The 18,675-nt window shown below is 46.5% G+C and overlaps 1 protein-coding gene across 1 annotated transcript in view; it reads left to right on the forward strand.

The window, feature by feature from the left end:
- Nucleotides 1-686: 686 nt before the first annotated feature.
- Nucleotides 687-18,675, forward strand: part of LOC134983475 (zinc finger protein 585A-like) — a 173,279-nt gene continuing 155,290 nt past the window's right edge. The window contains exons 1-2 of the mRNA XM_063949145.1: nucleotides 687-810; nucleotides 1,991-3,622. Coding sequence (XP_063805215.1) covers nucleotides 687-810; nucleotides 1,991-3,622 — 1,756 coding nt within the window. The remainder of the gene's footprint in view (nucleotides 811-1,990; nucleotides 3,623-18,675) is intronic.

Genomic DNA, 18,675 nt, shown 5'->3' on the forward strand with positions numbered 1-18,675 from the left:
GCACGGTGGACTTACCCCCTGTGGTATGTGTATTGGAGTAAGAAAAAAAGAGGAGGCCTGTGAGCCTCCAGAGGTATTATACCATTTTCACTCTGCTGTAAACATTTTGCTGTATTGCTGTTGCCACTAGCAATAGGGAAGAGTCTATTTTAAGACTGTTTGAGTGAATAAACATCTGCCTCAAGACGACCGCTTCATCTTGTGACCTGCAGTGCTATGCCAAACATAGTTCAGTTTTACGGCTGTCCAGGGTCCACTCAGCATCCCCAAGATCCGCCTCCCACCAGCTACCGTGTGGAGGCCTAGTCCAGTGACTAGTAGTGATTTGTCAACACCATGCAGGTGTGGTAATACAGCGTGTCGACGCATACAGAGCAGTACCATGGTTCCAGTCTCCATGGCAACAAAGAATCTGGTGGCAGCGTAGTACCCACCCACTGCACAGTGGGTGGAGTCAGTAATAGGTGGTTACTGATGGTAAGTGGGAATCTCCTAAGTGGCCAGATCCCGTGTGACCTAAACATCCATTCCGTGACTGGGGCAGGATGCGAGGGCTTTCATACAGAACCGTCCGGTCACAGAAATTGCTGGCATAGCGGTGGGATAATCTTAGGTGGCTTTTCAGTCACCTGATTGGAGAAGCCGAGTTAGGAGAGGAGTAACTGCAGCGCAGGAGAACGCACAAGATGGCGGACTTCAGCGGAATGTCTAAGGATGATCTGGAGATCGTGTATCAGGAGAAGGGTGTGGATATCCTTTTTCAACACGTCCAGAAGCATCATGATGGCGGCACTCGTGAGCTTGGTGGAGGTAGAGAGTGCTAAGGGCGTTGGCATCAAAGAGGGCGGCCTACCAGTGGACCTTTGTACAGAACCGTTGAGACCCACAAGCCCCACCCTCTCTACTAGCAGCAGCCATGTTTCATACCTAGCAGGGCCGAAGGTCCAACATCCCTGGGGGGGCGACACGGATACCTAAGCAGATCGGCTAGTGGAATTCGGAGAAAGGGCAATGGAGCAAGAGTGCTTGATCATCACCTCACTTTCCAAGGGGCTCCAGTGACTGTGCGCAGCCCATTCTGCCCCCTGCAGTAGCAAGAGCCAGTGCTCCCACCTGAGGCAAAAGCGCGGAGCGTGCAAGAAAGACTTGGCGCACTTAGCCCCAGAATACAGCCCATGGCTTCAGCTGTGTCACTAGGCTGCAGCAGTGAACGGTGCCCGGACTGAGCAGAGTGAGCGGCTTTAGGGCAGGAGGAGTGGGGTACTTAATAGATTGGGTCTTGGTCCCAGCCGGTGGCTGAGAGTTATCAAGGAGGGTAGATAAGCCACTTAGTGAGGAGAACTCCAGAAAGCACGTCTGGATGGACTCAGGCCCCTCTTATTTATTATTTTATATACTAACAAGTGTGGTACATCCCTGCAAAGGCAGATCCAATCTCTTTCTCATCAGACTCTGCTGTCTTCCCGGCACTCTCACTCAGATGTTCACTGCTGCCAGTAGCACACGTATGAGATGCAGAAGTATGGTGGCTGCTGTATAGATCCTGATATGTAATTCTCTGTATCATACTTACCGTACACACATCATCCTTATTACAAGTGAGAGAATAGAGGTAAGACACTGAAGATGGGGGTGTTACAGTGGATTATAACCTAGTAGATGATGATGATTACAGGGTATTATATGGTGTATTGCATGTAAAATACCTTGTTCCACACCTACTCTGCTGTAGCAATATACCTTATATAAGGGTGAGTAACACATGTACAGGCTTACCAGCATATGAGCACACACATAAAGGAATGCTACCTTACCAATGCTTCCAGGAGTAATATTAGGAGACATTATTATAAAGCCTTCATTAAAAGTTATGTTTTAATACACACATTTACTATTAAGTGTCCCAGAAAGTCGTCTTCTCCTATTGTTTACAAGATTAATATTGTTACAGAAAATTTCACATATCCATAATGTGTTTTATTTCCAGCAGATGGACACACAAGCAGGAATATCTCAGAAGGACATCTAATGTTATCCCCGGATTGTGACATAAAAGATGACAGTAGACAGGATTCTCCAGGACCTACTCCCATTACCCCAATTATACATCCAGCTCTATCAGCTGATCCCTCTGATCCTGGGAGATGTTCTCCTGATCCCTCTGATATTGGTGCATCTGTTACAGCTCTAAGAGTAGATACAGTGTTTCTGTGTTCTATAGATGCCAAATGTTTTACACAGAACACAAAGCTTATTACCCATCAGCCTGCTAAGGCAGATGAGAAGCAATTTCCATGTTCTGAGTGTGGAAAATGTTTTACATACAAATCAGGTCTTGTTACACATGAGAGAATACATACAGGTGAGAAACCATATTCCTGTTCTGAGTGTGGGAAATGTTTTACCCAGAAATCACAACTTATTACACATCAGCGAAGTCACACAGGTGAAAGGCCATTTCCATGTCCTGAGTGTGGGAAATGTTTTGCACATAAATCAGATCTTGTTAGTCATAACAGAAATCACACAGGTGAGAAGCCATTTTCATGTTCTGAGTGTGGGAAATGTTTTACCTGGAAATCACAACTTGTTACACATCTGCAAAGTCACACAGGTGAAAATCCATTTCCATGTTCTGAGTGTGGGAAATGTTTTACATATAAATCACAACTTGTAATACATAAGAGAATACATACAGGTGAGAAACCATATTCCTGTTCTGAGTGTGGGAACTGTTTTACATACAAATCAACTCTTGATGCACATAAGAGAAGTCACACAGGTACATCACCATTTCCATGTTCTGAGTGTGGGAAATATTTTGCACAAAAATCACAACTTGCTAGACATCAGAGAAGTCACACAGGTGAGAAGCCATTTCCATGTCCTGAGTGTGGTAAATGTTTTGCACAAAATTCAGATCTTGTTAGTCATAACAGAAGTCACACAGGCGAGAATCCAATTTCTTGCTCTGAGTGTGGGAAATGTTTTGCCTGGAAATCACAACTTGTTAAACATCAGAGAAGTCACACAGGTGAGAAGCCTTTTCCATGCTCTGAGTGTGGGAAATGTTTTGCAAACAAATCAGATCTTGTTAAACATAAGAGAAGTCACACAGGTGAGAAGCCATTTCCATGTCCTGAATGTGGGAAATGTTTTGCACACAAAAGAGATCTTTTTAAACATGAGAAAAGTCACACAGGTGAGAAGCCATTTCCATGCTCTGAGTGTGGGAAATGTTTAGCACTCAAATCAGCTCTTGTTATACATCACAGAAGTCACACAGGTGAGAAGCCATTTTCTTGCTCTGAGTGTGGGAAATGTTTTGCACTCAAATCAGCTCTTGTTATACATCACAGAAGTCACACAGGTGAGAAGCCATTTTCTTGCTCTGAGTGTGGGAAATGTTTTACACAGAAATCACATCTTGTTACACATCAGCAAATTCACACAGGTGAGAATCCATTTTCATGCTCTGAGTGTGGGAAATGTTTTGCACTCAAATCAGCTCTTGTTATACATCACAGAAGTCACACAGGTGAGAAGCCATTTTCTTGCTCTGAGTGTGGGACATGTTTTACACAGAAATCACATCTTGTTAGACATCAGCAAAGTCACACAGGTGAGAAGCCATTTCCATGTTCTGAGTGTGGGAAATGTTTTACACACAAATCACAATTTGTTACACACCAGAGAAGACACACAGGTGAGAAGCCATTTTAATCTTCTGGAGTATACTCATCATTGCCATGCGTTGTTCTTCAAGGTTCTTATCGTATCTTGCAATATACATGCTACTGCATGGTGAAATAATCAGATGTCATGTCCTCATCTACCACTGCTATGCAGATGATCTGTCTTTTGCTCCAGACACTGAGAACCCAGTCCCAATCCTAAATGGTTGTCTAGCTGAGCTCCAGGTGTGGGTGATGCCAGTTGGCTGTGACTCAGTCCTGGTGAAACAGGTCCATATGGTAGAAGCTCACCAACAAAGGACAGGGCTACAGCTCAGCTTTGCAAACCAACCAGACTTACACTTGGGGGTTCAGAGTTACAAAATTCTGATCCTGTGCAGAATCTTGGTGTCCTGGATTGTGGAGTGACACTTAGACATCAGGTATCAGCCACAATCAGATCCTCATCTGAGGAACATAGCCAGACTCCAGCACTTATTTCCCTCAGAAGATCTACCTACAGTCATACATGTACTTGTATCATCACGCACAGACTACTGCAATGTCCTCTACCTGGGTCTCCCAGCAAAAGAATTACTGAGCTTGTAGCTTGTACAGAATGCAGCAGCCAGGCTGTTACCTAACCAGCCCGTTCCTGCCACATAACACCCATTCTCTGCTCCCATCACTGGCTGCCTGTAAGATGACTCGGGGCCTAATTCAGGTCTGATCGCAGTGTGTGATCCAAACGGAATTATTGAAAAATTGCGGGCGCATCCACTGCGCCCATCCCGTGCATGCACCTGCATTTTCTGCAGAGGGGACGCAGAAAATGTGATTGCCTGTCAGGCAGAGGCAGTCACGGGGGTGGGCGGGCAATGCTCCATTTCCAGGGAGGAGACGGATCGGTGCTGGGGCAGTGTGGCGCGAACGGAGGACAGACGGGCATGATCACGGCTGTGTGACATCACATGCAGCCGCCATGATCAAGAAAAATGCAGCGGGCCTCCTGCGCAAGCAGCGGCAGCAGGAGGCTTCACTAATTTCTACGATAAAGCAGAAATTGTGAGGCAATCGCAATTTCTGTTTCATCAAGGGGGTAGGCGGTGGTCAGCATGCTGGGTGGCCTTGCGATGGGCGGCCCCTAGCACGCTAGGAAAAGGATTGCTAATTAGCAGCATCTGCTATCTTTACTGAATTTAGACCCTCTATTAAGTAATCTTACTGACTCCCAGCCTTGCATGACCATGATACCAGAAGCAGCTGCTGCATCCGTACTGCCTGGGTTTCTTCCATCTGTTGATGGACTGTTAGCAGTACCATAAATTCCCAAGCAGTGCTAAGATGTCAGGGGAAACAGGGTGGGTGGCAGTAGTGCAGTAGCGGGGGCTACTGGAGGCAATGTCTATGTGGGTAATATTGTCCCCAAGCAGTGCTGAGGGAGATAGGGCAGGGGGCAGTAGTAGGAGCTGCTGGAGGCAATGTGTATGTGGGTAAACGTCCCCAAGCAGGGCTGAGGAGGGAGACAGGGTGAGTGGCAGTAGTGGGAGCTGCTGGAGGCAATGTCTATGTGGGTAAACATCTGCAAGCAGGGCTGAGGTGTCAGAGCGGGGTGACAGGGCAGGTGGCAGTAGTAGGGGAGACACGGGTGGATGGCAATAGTGGGGGGAGATGGGACGGGCGGCAGTAGTAGGGGAGACAGGGCAGGTGGCAGTAGTAGGGGAGACACGGGTGGATGTCAGTAGTGGGGGGGAGACAGGGCAGTGGCAGTAGTGGGGGGAGACAGGGTGGGTGGCAGTAGTGGGGAGAGGACAGGGTGCGTGGCAGTAGTGGGGGAGACATGGGGTGGATGGCAATAGTGGGGGGAGATGGGGCGGGTGGTCACAGTGCAGTACCAGGGGCTGCTGGAGGCAGTAAAGAGGTGTATGTGTTCCACACAGAATCAGTTGATAATTAGACTTAATGATGATTATGCTTCCTTATTTCTAATTAATCCCTTGTATGTGTTACTGTTATTTGCTTTATGTGTGTTCTGTGTAATAATCCTGAAAGTAGTGCTGCTACCGATCTCATATCATTTGTAGTAACTTGGAAAAGATGAGATATGAGGTGCACTCTGGAAGCTTATAGGGGGTTAATCAGATGAACGCAGATGTGACATCACGCAACCCCCCCCCCCCCTCCTGGAAAATGGTCCCGGCCCACCCGCGTTCACCCCTCAGGGATGCGACCACAATGTGTGTGTCTGCACGGCCGCTGTGCATGTGCATTTTGCCACCACCGGGTAAACTGCTGCGGGCCACTATTGCGGATGGGTCTGAATGACCCCCATAGGCTGTTGTGCAGAGTAAAGTATTTTTTAAGTTTAAAATACAGACAAAAATATGTGTATTAAAGATGTGAAATAAAGTCGTTTAAAAGCAAAATATTTCTGGTGCAATTTTGGCTATGTCCGATTTTGACAGCGCATTTGAATAGTGGGATGATATTACGGGGGAAGGGGGGGGGGTCTCTGTGTAATTAAATAGTTTTATCATTTGTTGGTTTTAATTAAATTTTGTCTGTTCAACTGTTCTGTTGTTTTTTTTTACTCTGATAAACTGTTTTTAAAGTAAACTGATGGACAATAGGTCAGTTGCGCAGTTTCCTCAATGTTACGCTGTTTACACTTTATTCCTAGCTACGGGCGTACCTATGCGTAGCACCACTTAGCGTACCTTTTGAGCGTTGATGCACTCATAATACTTTGGTGAATATATATGGCTACAGCAATATAACACACTTAGACCTTAGTAGAGTGTCGGAAGTGTCCCTGACGCTTCGCCAGATTAACAAAATAACAGACGAGACAGATGGGTAAATTTGGATTAAAGGTCCAACCCAATAACCATATATATTAGTCCCTAGCGGACACAAAGGGATAACAATGCTGCACTGTAGCAACACAATACAATTCAAGGATACAATAATATACAACAGACACGGGAAATAAATGCAAGTACAATTAGCAATACAACTATACCAATACAATAGTAACAGTTACCGTCATACATACGCTGCGCCACCGGATTCCAGGCCTCAGTCGTCTTACAAGATGACCTCTGAGAAAGGTGACTGAAACCTGGCCCAGGTGCGTCCTTTTATACAATGTTCCAATAACAGTACAATGGGGAATGTAAGATCTTCCATTGGTCCAGGGGCGGGACATATTCAGTACACTGCGGGTCATTGGTCAGCTCGAACACTGAGCGACACCTAATCTTGTGATGTGATTACAGGTTACTTCTGGGCTCCCACCTAAAGACCAGATCAAACCGACCACAGTATCATACAGTAATATACATGAATCCGGTATCGCTAATAACTTGTTGCCGTAATATGTGACAATATCCTCGCAACCACCGAATTATTACTTATGTGGCCCTGAACAATTTGATCCCACACACGGTATCCATACACGGTGTCCTTAATATTTAATGGAACAATACATATATACATATATATACCTTGGGTCTTATATACGTGAATGTGATCGTCAGCTCAACGACACATCCACTTATAGGAGACTGACTAGGGACCCAACTCGAGAGTTTAAAACAGAATTGGACCAGTATTTACAGGATGTTTGTGAACAGGGCCTTATTTCTTCTGAAGTTAAGAAAGCATTGTGTGTAGAATATCCGAAAGTGCCCCTTTTTTACACTGTGCCTAAGATACATAAGTCACTCGTAGACCTACCTGGCCGACCTATAGTGTCGGCCAGGGGCTCTTTATATCATCCAGTATCATTATTTTTGGATGCATTTTAAATCCATGCATCCAAGCTACACCGTCTTATGTAAAAGACACAACTACTCTCTTGATACAAATGCAAGAATTGGGTGACTTACCTGAGCACATGTTGATGTGTAGTGCTGATGTCACTAGCCTCTACACCTGCATCTACTACTAAATGAGAACCATTTAAATACGGGCCCCGACCTAGGAGTTTTTTTTGAAGTTGTTACATTTGGTTTTGAGTCGGAATTACTTTGTCTTTAATGGAGGATTCTTTTTACAAATAGCGTGCTGTGCGATGGGGTCGGTAGTGGCCCCATCGAACGCCTGCGCCTTCATGCACTATGTTGAAAAACAAATGTTTTATTTTAACACAACTGTTATGTCGCAGGTAGTTTATTACAAACGCTATATTGATGACCTGGTGTTTTGGCAAGGCTCTAAGGAAGATCTGGTCCAACTATGGGAAAAACATAATCAAACAGAACATGTAGTGAAGTTCACCACAACATTGGACGAGTTTACAATAAATTTTTTAGATGTATCCATCACCCGTAGTGACAAAGGGGTATCTATCTCCATTTACATCAAACCCACCGATCGGAATACATTACTTAGTCATCAAATGTTTCATCCTTTGGCTCTCAAGACCGGACTCCCCTACTCGCATTTTCTGCGGGTTAGAAGAATTACCTCAGACCCGGCAGAAACCATAGTGGCATTGGATAACATGTTGACTAAATTTGCCCAGCGTGGATATCCAATGAAAGCATTACAGGCGTCAAAGACGGGATCCGGTCTGAAGATCGACAGTGCCTAGGTCGACAATGTTTAGGTCGACCACTATTGGTCGACAGTCACTAGGTCGACATGGATGGAAGGTCGACAGGGTTTCTAGGTCGACATGTGCTAGGTCAACAGGTCTAAAGGTCGACATGAGTTTTTTTATTTTTTTTATTTTTTCATACTTAACGATCCATGTCGACTACGATTGGAACGGTAAAGTGTGCCGAGCAAAGCGGTAGCGGAGCGAAGGCACCATGCCCGAAGCATGGCGAGCCATGCGAGGGGACGCGGTGCGCTAATTTGGGATCCCGGTCACTTTACGAAGAAAACGAAAAACAACAACAACTCATGTCGACCTTTAGACCTGTCGACCTAGCACATGTCGACTTAGGAACCCTGTCGACCTTCCATCCATGTCGACCTAGTGACTGTCGACCAATAGTGGTCGACCTAAACATTGTCGACCAAGGCTCTGTCGATAAAACGAACCACACCCATCTAAGACAAGGGTTCTTAATATGCCACGGGAGCAGGCTCTCACACCCAAAATTAGAAATAGGGTTTCGGGGGTTAAAAAACTAACCTGGGTCAATAAATATACGACAGCAAGTAAACGGGTGGTTAAGAAAGCAAAACAAATGTGGCCAATCATACAGACTGATCAGGCATTGTCCACATTAGCAGAAACTCGTCTCATGCCTTGCCACACACGTGGCAAAAATCTAGGGGATTATGTTATGAAACTTACTAAGATTAGTCAGTCCTATTTTCTGTGACAAAAACAGGGATGTTTTAAATGTCTAGGGTGTGCTACCTGTAATACTCTTATTACAGGAGCAACATTTAACCACCCACATAGTGGTCAAAAAATTTAAATCCGGCACAGACTTACCTGCACAACTACACATGTAATATACCTTTTAACTTGTCCCTGTGGTCTTGCCTATGTGGGCAAGACTATTCGTCAATTTAGGGAGAGGATGGCCCTTCATCGCAGTGCCATTAAAAAGGCCCATGAAAAGAACCAAAGTGATCAACCATTTGCAAGGCACTGCTTAGAGGGCAAACATGGAGTTGCCTCAATTAGGGCGATTCTAATAGACCATGTACCTAAATCCCTCAGGGGCGGTAACAGGGACAGGGTGCTGTTACAAAAAGAATCCAGATGGATTTATACCCTGGGTACTATTTCCCCTAGGGGGCTAAATGAAATTTAGGGTTACAATGCTTTCTTTAGAGCCAGCTCCCTATATGATTCATTCCATAATTTAACATTGGAGTTTTGAGAACAATGTTAGCTAACACACATAGATTACCAAAAGACACATTAATATGAGGGAAGTTCACATATATAACTCTGGACCCATAATCACTGTTATATGGCATTTCTTAACTTGTGTTTTTAATTCACATTAGTTAATAGATATCACTGTATGTCTGTTTCATTGTTAATAAAGCTTATTTCTCTGACATCCTAGTGGATGCTGGGGACTCCGTAAGGACCATGGGGAATAGACGGGCTCCGCAGGAGACTGGGCACTCTAAGGAAAGATTTGGTACTATCTGGTGTGCACTGGCTCCTCCCTCTATGCCCCTCCTCCAAGCCTCAGTTAGATTTCTGTGCCCGGCCGAGCTGGATGCACACTAGGGGCTCTCCTGAGCTCCTAGGAAGAAAGTATATGTTATGTTTTTTATTTTCAGTGAGACCTGCTGGCAACAAGCTCACTGCATCGAGGGACTAAGGGGAGAAGAAGCGAAGTAGCTCCAGAGGGATCGAACACAGGACCCGACCTCGTCGTCCGTTCCCGGAGCCGCGCCGTCGTCCCCCTTACAGAGCCAGAAGCAAGAAGGTCCGGAAAATAGGCGGCTGAAGACTTCTGTCTTCTCCAAGGTAGCGCACAGCACTGCAGCTGTGCGCCATTGCTCCTCATGCACACCACACACTGCGGTCACTGATGGGTGCAGGGCGCTGGGGGAAGGTCGCCCTGAGCACAATATTAACACCTTGGCTGGCGAAATGGCACCATATATAGCCCCAGGGGCTATACAGGTGTTTATTAACCCCTGCCAGAACTTTTACAATAGCGGGAGAAAGCCCGCCAAAAAAGGGGCGGAGCCATCTCCCTCAGCACACTGGCGCCATTTTTCCCTCACAGCTCCGCTGCAAGGAAGCTCCCTGGCTCTCCCCTGCGGTCCTGCACTACAGAAAAGGGTAAAAAAGAGAGGGGGGGCACAAATTAGGCGCTGTATAAATATATTATGCAGCTATAAGGGGAAAACACGTTTTTATAGGTGATATCCCTGTGATATATAGCGCTATGGTGTGTGCTGGCATACTCTCCCTCTGTCTCCCCAAAGGGCTTTGTGGGGTCCTGTCCTCTGTAAGAGCATTCCCTGTGTGTCTGCTGTGTGTCGGTACTGCTGTGTCGACATGTATGAGGAGGAAAATGATGTGGAGGCGGAGCAAATGCCTGTTAATGTGATGTCACCCCCTGCGGGATCGACACCTGTGTGGTTGGACTTATGGAAGGAATTGCGTGAAAGTGTCAACTCCTTACACAAAAGGTTTGACGACATAGGACAGCCGGCTACACAGCTTGTGCCTGTTCCAGCGTCTCAAATGTCATCAGGGGCTTTAAAACGCCCGCTACCTCAGGTGACAGATACAGACGTCGACACGGATACCAACTCCAGTGTCGACGATGATGAGACTAGTGTACCCTCCAATAGGTCCACCCGTTACATGATTGAGGCAATGAAAAATGTTTTGCACATTTCTGATAATACCCCAGGTACCACAAAAAAGGGTATTATGTTTGGTGAGAAAAAACTATCTGTAGTTTTTCCTGCATCTGAGGAATTAAATGAGGTGTGTGAGGAAGCGTGGACTTCCCCAGATAAGAAATTTATAATTTCAAAACGTCACGTTGGAAAACACCCCCTAGGGTAGATAAGGCGCTGACACGCTTATCAAAGAAGGTGGCACTACCGTCTCCGGATACGGCCACCCTGAAGGAACCTGCTGATAGGAAGCAGGAAGCTACCCTAAAAGCTATTTACACACACACGGGCATTATATTGAGACCAGCTATTGCATCAGCATGGATGTGCAGTGCTGCTGCTGCGTGGTCAGATTCCCTGTCGGATAATATTGATACCATGGATAGGGACAATATTTTGCTGACGATTGAGCATATAAAAGACGCCGTCTTATAAATGCGTGATGCACAGAGGTGTTATGATTCCCGTACTCCAGACCAGGAGAGATCTTATAACAAAGGTCTGAGTACTGGGAATATATGCTGGTTGTGGGAGCAGGAGAGCCTAGTAACCCCTGGCGCCCTAACTCCGTTGTCTCGCCCGTGTTATCAGAAATCCCTTGCGAGACTATGGTTGCTTGAGCCCATGGCAGCCGTGTTCGAAGGGCGGATTATGTCTGCCCAACCCCGATGCCCCCGCAGGTCTTAATGGGAGACAAAGGGAAATCCGAGACAGGGTGATAACAAGGGGCCCTCTGACTAAGCAACCAGGCCAGGGGTTACAAGCTAACTAACTTTAACCAAAGGTATGTGCGGACAAGCCGCCAGGGAAAAGGACAACGAAAGATCCACTGATCCGTTACTCCTATCCAACACCGCTGGATACCAGAGTGGATCTGTGGGAGCGGAATCCTCCGCAAAAGCTCCAGAACACAAATAAACTAAATAATAAACAGTAAGCGGACAAGCCGCAACACACGGCTGAGCCGCGACTCACGAACACCCCAGGATGTTAAAGGTGCTCGGTCAGACTCCAGGAATAGATGGCAAACTTCCGAGTACAGGATCTCTGAGGACAGGAACAACCGGATTGAGCAGAACTGGAAACTCTCTGTAGCAGACACAGGCAAACAGGAAGCTATCACCGGCGTTTGTAGGAAGTCCTGAGGGTGCCTTTATTCAGGAACCCTCCAATCAAGATCCAGCCAGGGTAATTAATGGAAATGCCGTGCAGCTTGCATGCTGCACGGCCAGCACATAATCAGGTAATTTAGGACAGACCCAGCAACGGGGAACGCGGCTGAACGTGGCGTCCCCGTTGCTAAGGTCAGAGCGGCTCTGTGCGCCCGGCGTCAGCGTTGCCAGGGAGCCGGCGGATGAACGCGCATGGCGTCCCTGGTTGCTAGGCGCCGGGCCGCACCGACGAGCGGACCCCGGCGCCTAACAGTACCCCCCCTTGAGGAGGGGTCAAGGAACCCCTAAAGCCAGGTTTCTGAGGAAATTCTCGAAAAAATTCCCTTTTGAGCCTTGGGGCATGAAGGTCCTCATCCAGGACCCAAGACCTTTCCTCTGGCCCATAACCTCTCCAATGTACCAAAAAATAAAGCCGACCCCGGGACAACTTGGAATCGAGAACCTTCTCCACCAAGAACTCCTGCTGACCCTGTACATTAACTGGAGATCTCCCCTGAGATATTTTACGAGGAAATCTACTGGACGAAACATAAGGTTTAAGCAATGAGCAATGGAAGGTATTTCCGATCCGTAAAGTCTTTGGTAAGCGTAACCGGAAAGCAACTGGATTGACTTTTTTGATAATGAGAAATGGTCCAATAAATCTAGGACCCAATCTGGCTGAGGTTTGTCGGAGTTTAATGTTGCGAGTCGACAACCACACCCTGTCTCCTACTTTAAAAGTGCACGGCCGCCGGAGCCTGTCAGAAAATCTTTTCTCCCGGAATGCTGCTTTTCTGAGAGCCAGGTGCACTTTTTTCCAAATAAGTCTAAGATGAGAGGTCAGGGCCAGAGAGGAGACAGAGGAATGTTGAAAAAATGAATTAGCTCTGGGGTGAAAACCAAAAACTGCAAAAAATGGAGACACATTGGTGGAGGAATGACAGGCATTATTATAAGCAAACTCCGCCAATGGAAGAAACTCAGACCAGTCATTTTGGAGTTTGGCCGAGTACAAACGCAAATATTGTTTAAGAGATTGGTTAACTCGCTCAGTCTGTCCATTGGATTGGGGATGATAGCCGGAGGTTAATGATAATTTCATCTTCAACGAAGCACAAAAGGACTTCCAAAATAGTGCAATGAATTGTGGACCCCTGTCAGAGACAATATCAGTGGGTAAGCCATGGAGTCTGAAAACATGGCGGAGGAACAAGACTGCCAATCCCTGGGCAGATGGCAATCGGGGAAGAGCAATGAAATGGGCCATTTTGCTAAAACGGTCCACTACCACCCATATGACTCGGCATCCTGCTGACAGAGGGAGGTCCACCACAAAATCCATGGAGATATGCGACCATGGCCTAAGGGGAACATTCAAGGGCATAAGTTGACCAATAGGCAAAGAACGGGGAACTTTATGCTGTGCACAGACCTGACAAGAAAAAACAAACTCTTTAATGTCTTTGGAAAGACCAGGCCACCATACTGAGCGGGAGACTAATTCCAAAGTCTTAGCGATTCCCGGATGCCCGGCAACCTTGCTATCATGAAACTCCGCCAAAACAGTAGCTCTCAAAAACTCAGGGACAAAAAGACGACCAGCAGGAGTATTTCCAGGAGCTTGATGTTGAAGCAGCTTTAACTGGGTAAATACAGCCTGCCCGAATGACTGAAGACGGAAGTATGGGAGTAACAGGACTGTTGTCTTGAACTGGAAGAAAACTGCGTGACAGGGCATCTGCCTTAGTATTCTTGGAACCTGGCCTGAAGGTGATAATGAATTTGAAACGAGTAAAAAATAAAGCCCAACAAGCCTGCCGGGCATTCAGTCGTTTAGCAGATTCAATGTTTTGAAGATTTTTGTGATCAGTCAAAACTGAAATGGTATGGGTCGCTCCTTCAAGCCAATGCCTCCACTCCTCGAAAGCCCATTTAATAGCCAGCAATTCCCGGTTACCAACATCGTAGTTGGATTCTGCAGATGAGAATTTCCTGGACATAAAGGCACAAGGATGTAATTCAAGGGAATCTGGATCCTTCTGAGAAAGGATAGCCCCTACTCCAACCTCCGAGGCATCAACCTCAACAATGAAAGGCAATTCTGGGTTGGGATGTCTAAGGACAGGGGCAGAGACAAAGGCTTGTTTCAGGGCCTGAAAAGATAACTCAGCTTCACATGACCAATTGGTAGGATCTGCTCCCTTTTTAGTAAGTGCCACAATGGGAGCAACTAGGTCAGAGAAAGAGTGAATAAATCTTCTATAGTAGTTCGCAAACCCTAAAAAGCGCTGAATTGCTTTTAAATTGGTGGGTTGCGCCCAACTAAGAATGGCTTGGAGCTTCTTAGGTTCCATACGGAATCCCCGAGGGGAAATAATGTACCCTAAAAAGGATACCTCCGTGACATGAAATTCACACTTCTCCAGTTTGGCATATAGGTGATTTTCACGTAATTTCTTTAGCACCTGACGCACCTGGGTAACATGTTGTTCTACGGAGTCAGAATAAATCAAAATATCGTCTAAATAGACTACAACTGTTAGGCGCCGAGGGTCCGCTCGTCAGTGCGGCCGGCGCCTAGCAACGGGGACGCCACTGTCGGATCGTGTTCCCCGTTGCTGGGTCTAAGGTTATATCATCACTGGTTTCCTGGCTGTGTAGCATGCAGCTGCACGGCATGTTGTAATTATCACTCATCTGTTTCCCTGGCCATGCAGCTTGTCAGCTGCATGGCATTTAATCCAATCAGCCTCCAAACAGCTGATTGGAAGACTCTCTGTTAAAAGCACTCCCAGGACTCCTCACAGACGCCGGTGATAGCTTCCTGTTTGCCTGATTCTGCTGCAGAGAGAGTTCCCAGTCCCGGTCTGTTCGTTTGTTCCTGTTCTCAGTGATCCTGTACTCGGAAGTTACCATCTGTTCCTGGAGTCTGATCGAGCACCTTTAACATCTGGTGGCGTTCGTGAGTCGCGGCGCAGCCGTGTGTTGCGGCTTGTCCGCTACTATTTATTATTGTGTTTATTTTGAGTTCTGGAGCTTTGCGGAGGATTCCGCTTCCACAAGATCCACTCTGGTGTCCAGCGGTGCCGGATAGGAGTGTCGGATCCGTGGATCTTTGGTTGTCCTTTTCCCTGGCGGCTAGTCCGCACATACCTTTTGATTTAGTTTAGTTAGCTTGTAACCCCTGGCTTGGTTGCTTAGTCAGAGGGCCCCTTGTTATCACCCTGTCTCGGACTTCCCCTTGTCTCCCATTAAGACCTGCGGGGGCATCGGGGTTGGGCAGACATAATCCGCCCTTCGAACGCGGCTGCCATGGGCTCAAGCAACCATAGTCTCGCAGGGGATTTCTGATAACACGGGCGAGACAACGGAGTTAGGGCGCCAGGGGTTACTAGGCTCTCCAGCTCCCACAACCTGTATTTCATTCCTGTACTCAGATCTCTGCCATAAGATCTTCTCCAGTCTGGAGTACAGGAATCGTAACATTATCACCGGCCAGACAAAAGAAAAAATTTTCAACAGGAGTTAATTTTTTCACTTATCCAGTTGGGAGAATTTTGTCGGCCTCATGAATCCCACCGGTGTTGGGCCAAATCCTGGCCAGTTTTTGGTTAGTCAGATTCAGGAACTTACCCAGATGGTTCAGGATCTGTCCCTCCGGGTAAGCTCACAGGAAGATCTGTTACGGACTTCCCCGAGGGTCATCCCTGAACCAAAAATGCATCTGCCTGACCGTTTTTCTGGGGATAGAAAACAGTTTTTTAATTTTAAAGAGTCTTGTAAACTGTATTTTCGTTTAAGACCAGTTTCCTCAGGTACGGAGGCTCAGCGGGTTGGAATTATAATTTCTCTGCTTCAGGGGGATCCTCAGACCTGGGCTTTTGGTTTAAAGACAGACGATCCGGCCTTATCGTCTGTAGACGCCTTTTTGAAATCTTTAGGGCTATTGTATGACGACCCTGATAGAGAGGCATCCGCAGAAAGTCAGTTGCGTGCTCTAAGACAGGGTAGGAATCCTGCAGAGAATTATTGTACAGAGTTTCGCCGTTGGTCGAACGACTGTGGCTGGAATGATCCTGCCCTGCGCAGTCAGTTTCGCCTCGGCTTATCTGAATCTATAAAAGACAGCCTCCTTCAGTATCCCGCTCCTGAGAACCTTGATAAACTCATGGAGCTCTCTATTAAAATAGATCGTAGGCTCAGAGAGCGGAGGACTGAGAAAGGGGCATCTGTAGTTTCTTTTCCCTGTGTTTCTTCCGTTCCGGTAGACATGGAGGAGCCTATGCAGATTGGTCTCTCCAAATTGTCTCCGGAAGAAAGAACCAGGAGGCAAAATTCTGGTCTGTGTTTGTACTGCGGAGGTAAGGGACATTTTGCCCGTAGTTGCCCAAACAAGTCGGGAAACTTCCTGACCAAGTGAATAGTGAGGGGGTTCACTTTGGTCTACAGCTCATCTCCTCAAATAATTCACTATTGGTTCCTGCTAAAGTTTCTTATGACAGCCTCTGTTCCTCGGTCTCTGCTTTTGTGGACAGTGGAGCTGCAGGAAACTTTATGGACTTAACATGGGCCAAGGCCTTAGGTATTCCTCAGTTAACCTTAAGTAGGTGTATCACCATGCATGGTTTAGATGGGAGTCCCCTATCCAATGGGGTTATTTCTCTATGTACACCTCCTGTTTTGCTCTCGGTGGGAGCTCTACATTCTGAAAAGATTGAGTTTTTTCTTACCCATTGTCCAGCAGTTCCTGTGGTTCTGGGTCACCCTTGGCTGGCCTTTCATAATCCCATCATAGATTGGCAGTCTGGGGAGATCCTACAATGGAGTACCATCTGTGATAAAGAATGTATTACACTTCCTATCCGAGTAGCTGCTGCCAGGTCCGCACATATTCCTGGAGAATACCAAGATTTTTTGGATGTGTTTTCCAAGGGCAATGCGGATATTTTGCCTCCCCATAGGCCTTATGATTGTACCATTGAGTTAATTCCTGGTGCCACGTTGCCTAAAGGAAGGTTATATGCATTGTCTGGTCCTGAAACTGTGGCCATGAATGAGTATGTGAAAGAAAGTCTTGAGAAAGGGTTTATCAGGCCATCTAAATCCCCTTTAAGTGCAGGTTTTTTCTTCGTAGAGAAGAAGGATGGTTCCCTCAGACCCTGCATTGACTTTCGAGCCCTGAATAAAATCTCAGTAAAGAATACTTACCCTCTGCCTCTGATCTCTGTCCTCTTTGATCAGCTACGTTCGGCTGTTATTTTTTCTAAGATTGACCTGAGAGGAGCATATAATCTCATTAGAATCAGATCAGGGGATGAGTGGAAAACGGCATTCAGTACTCAATCAGGTCACTATGAGTATCTGGTCATGCCATTCGGCCTATCTAACGCTCCGGCAGTCTTTCAGGATCTCATTAATGATGTGCTCCGTGAGTTTCTGGGAAGATTCGTTGTGGTCTATTTAGACGACATTTTGATTTATTCTGACTCTATAGAACAACATGTTACCCAGGTGCGTCAGGTACTTAAGAAATTACGTGAAAATCACTTGTATGCCAAACCGGAGAAGTGTGAATTTCACGTCACGGAGGTATCCTTTTTAGGGTACATTATTTCCCCTCGGGGATTCCGAATGGAACCTAAGAAGCTCCAAGCCATCCTGAGTTGGGCGCAACCCACCAACTTAAAAGCAATTCAGCGCTTTTTAGGGTTTGCAAACTACTATAGAAGGTTTATTCACTCTTTCTCTGACATAGTTGCTCCCATTGTGGCACTCACTAAGAAGGGAGCAGATCCTACCAATTGGTCATGTGAAGCTAAAGTATCTTTTCAGGCCTTGAAACAAGCCTTTGTCTCAGCCCCTGTCCTTAGACATCCCAACCCAGAATTGCCTTTCATCGTTGAGGTAGATGCCTCGGAGGTTGGTGTAGGGGCTATCCTTTCTCAGAAGGATCCAGATTCCCTTGAGTTACATCCTTGTGCCTTTATGTCCAGGAAATTCTCATCTGCTGAATCCAACTACGATGTTGGTAATCGGGAGTTGCTGGCTATTAAATGGGCTTTTGAGGAGTGGAGACATTGGCTTGAAGGAGCGACCCATACCATTTCTGTTTTGACGGATCACAAAAATCTTCAATACATTGAATCAGCTAAGCGACTGAATGCCCGACAGGCTCGTTGGGCTTTATTTTTCACTCGTTTCAAATTCATTATCACCTTCAGACCTGGTTCCAAGAATACCAAGGCAGATGCCCTCTCACGCAGTTTTCTTCCCGTTCAAGACAACAGTCCGGTTACTCTCATACTTCCGCCTTCAGTCATTCAGGCAGGTCTCACACAGGATGTTTTTTCTCAGTTGAAGCTGCTTCAACATCAAGCTCCGGGAAATACTCCTGCTGGCCGTCTTTTTGTTCCTGAGTTTTTGAGAGCAACTGTTTTGGAGGAATTTCATGATAGCAAAGTTGCAGGGCATCTGGAAGTCGCTAAAACTTTTGAATTGGTATC

This window comes from Pseudophryne corroboree (assembly GCF_028390025.1).
Source record: "Pseudophryne corroboree isolate aPseCor3 chromosome 3 unlocalized genomic scaffold, aPseCor3.hap2 SUPER_3_unloc_16, whole genome shotgun sequence".
Classification (NCBI taxonomy): Eukaryota; Metazoa; Chordata; class Amphibia; order Anura; family Myobatrachidae; genus Pseudophryne; species Pseudophryne corroboree.